Source organism: Corvus brachyrhynchos, unplaced genomic scaffold (assembly GCF_000691975.1).
Source record: "Corvus brachyrhynchos isolate BGI_N302 unplaced genomic scaffold, ASM69197v1 scaffold223, whole genome shotgun sequence".
NCBI lineage: Eukaryota > Metazoa > Chordata > Aves > Passeriformes > Corvidae > Corvus > Corvus brachyrhynchos.
Window position 1 is genome coordinate 253,356 of NW_008237174.1, and position 2,288 is coordinate 255,643.

Sequence of the window (2,288 nt, forward strand, 5' to 3'; positions counted from 1 at the left end):
TTGAGCCGATCCTCTTTGCCCAACCCTGCCAGAAGAGCAGAAGTGAGGGTTGGTGACAAAGTTACAGCACCAGAAAATCCCACCTTTCTGTCACAGGGATTTAAAACCCCTCTTTTAACTGGTTCTCCGCCACGTGGTGAGTCATCACACAGCTGAGATTCTGTGTGCAGAGAAAAACCTTTCCAATGCTTTTGCAGGCAGTCATTTCCATCCTAAATATTTCTCTCCCAAATCTCTACCAGTGGAGGGGGTTTTTTCCCCCTTAATTTCCCCCCAAACAATGCCTTTGTTTCTGCACAAGTTCTGAGCTGGAGGAGCAGCTGGGTGGGAGATGTGGACGCCTGTGCTTTGCTTTTCGGGTTTCAACTGTCATCAACCAAGTTGTTGGGGTGTGTTTCAGGAGGATCGTTTGTGAGTGTGGCTATCTCAGGGAACAGCACCTGGACGATGCTGCCAAACCTCCCATCTTCCTGGGGAAGGAATGGGATCCCCGCAGGCATATCCAGGAAATGCCAACGGATGCCTTCGGCGATATCCGCTTCACAGGCCTGGGACAGAAGACAGGGAAGGTGATCTGTTTGTCCCATCTGTGGGTGCGTGGGGAGCCAGTGGTTGGGTCTTGCCATGGCAGATGGTGTGGGAGTATTTCCCTCCTGAGTGAGAGGAGGTTGGGAAAGCGTGGAATTGCCCCAAAGGCAATTCAAGCAATGGAAGGGTTGAAACAGGAGCCCTTCTCTCAGCCTTAGACCCTTTCTGAAACCACAGGACTCATGATTCAAGGAGTGGCTGTTGCCTGTCCTCATCCTTAGCTTTGTCTGGGGAACATTTGTTCGAAGGGAAGAGAATGGGAATAGGGTCATGGACAAAGACCTGGACCAGCAGCAGCAGCATGACTCTGCTGTGGAATGGTGTTGGGAAGCCTCTGGTTCTTTGGTGGGACAGGAGGAATTGTGGTGGGGGTGTCCTGTTACCCTGACCCCGTTGTTCATGCCCAAAACGTGTGCACATCCCTTTTTTCGCAGTATGTGCGTGTCTCCTCGGATACCCCTCCACGGGTCATCTACCACCTCATGACACAGCACTGGGGCCTCGACGCACCCAACCTGCTCATCTCAGTCACCGGGGGAGCCAAAAACTTCATCATGAAGCCAAGGCTGAAGAACATCTTCCGGCAAGGGCTAGTCAAGGTGGCCCAGACCACAGGTAAGAGATCATAGGATAATAAAATCACAGAATCACGGAATAGTTTGGGTTGAAAGGGACTTTTAAAGGTCATCTGGATGCAGAGGGTCTCCCTGTGATTGTACCTGGCCATGCCAGGTTCAGTAAGTTGGGCTGTGCTGGTGATGCTGAGCTGTTTCAGGAGACCTGTAGGTCCCTTACCTGGACCACAATCACCAGGGATGGGCTGCTCCTGCTCAGTCTCTGCCAAGAGGCTCAAAAGGAGCTGGACTCAGAGATGTGCTGAAGAAGGCATTGCATGTGCTGCTAGGGCAGGGAGGAGACATCTTCTGGGGGATGGAGCATCCCCAAGGACACACAGCCATATGGGGGAGGCTGGGAGATCGCTGTGGGCAGAGCCTCTCCCTTCCCATGCCCCTCTGTGACCCCCAGGAGCCTGGATCATCACGGGGGGGTCCCACACTGGTGTGATGAAACAGGTGGGAGAGGCAGTGCGAGACTTCATCCTGAGCTGCAGCCACAAGGAGGGCGACATCGTCACCATCGGCATTGCCACCTGGGGGACCGTGTACAACCGGGACAGCCTCGTCTGCCCCATGGTGAGCCACGCAAGGCTGGAGAGGGGATTGCTTTGCCTGTGCCTGGGCTGTCAGGGACGTCCTGCCAGGGACTGTGGTGGGAACAGGTGCTTCTAGATGTCACTGGGGCTGGCAGCCCTGGAAAACCCAACTCCAGAATGGTTTGGGTTGGAAGGAACCTTAAGGCTCACCTTGTTCCACCCCCTGTCATGGGCAGGGAACCTTTCATTAGACCAGGCTGCTCCAAGCTCCTTCCAGCCTGGCCTTGAACTCTTCCAGGGATGGTCCCAGGCTGGTATTTGCTGAGAAGCCCCTCCACCCTACCCAGTGTCTTGAGTAGGTTCTGTGCTCCTGGGAGGACTCTGGTGGGTGTGAGGGCCAGTGGAGCACGGGTCAAGGCTGATGTGAGCACTGTAGGGGCACAGGGACTGTTTGGCCCCACATGCTGACCCATTCCTGTCCCCACGTGCTGTTAGCTGTCTGGTGCTCCTCTGCCAGGCTTCTCCCAGAGTGTCTCCTCCTGCACCT

General features: G+C 55.0%; 1 protein-coding gene across 4 annotated transcripts in view; it reads left to right on the plus strand.

Moving 5' to 3' along the window:
- TRPM2 (transient receptor potential cation channel subfamily M member 2) overlaps window positions 1-2,288 on the plus strand; it is an 18,456-nt gene that overhangs the window by 2,449 nt on the left and 13,719 nt on the right. For 3 of the 4 annotated variants that reach the window (XM_017728746.1, XM_017728749.1, XM_017728748.1), the window contains exons 1-3: window positions 406-569; window positions 1,023-1,203; window positions 1,615-1,781. In XM_017728746.1, the coding sequence (XP_017584235.1) occupies window positions 482-569; window positions 1,023-1,203; window positions 1,615-1,781 (436 nt within the window). In that variant the 5' untranslated portion in view covers window positions 406-481. Of the gene's footprint in view, window positions 1-399; window positions 570-1,022; window positions 1,204-1,614; window positions 1,782-1,849; window positions 1,899-2,288 lie in introns of those variants that run through there. The other variant, XM_017728750.1, reaches the window with a different exon arrangement.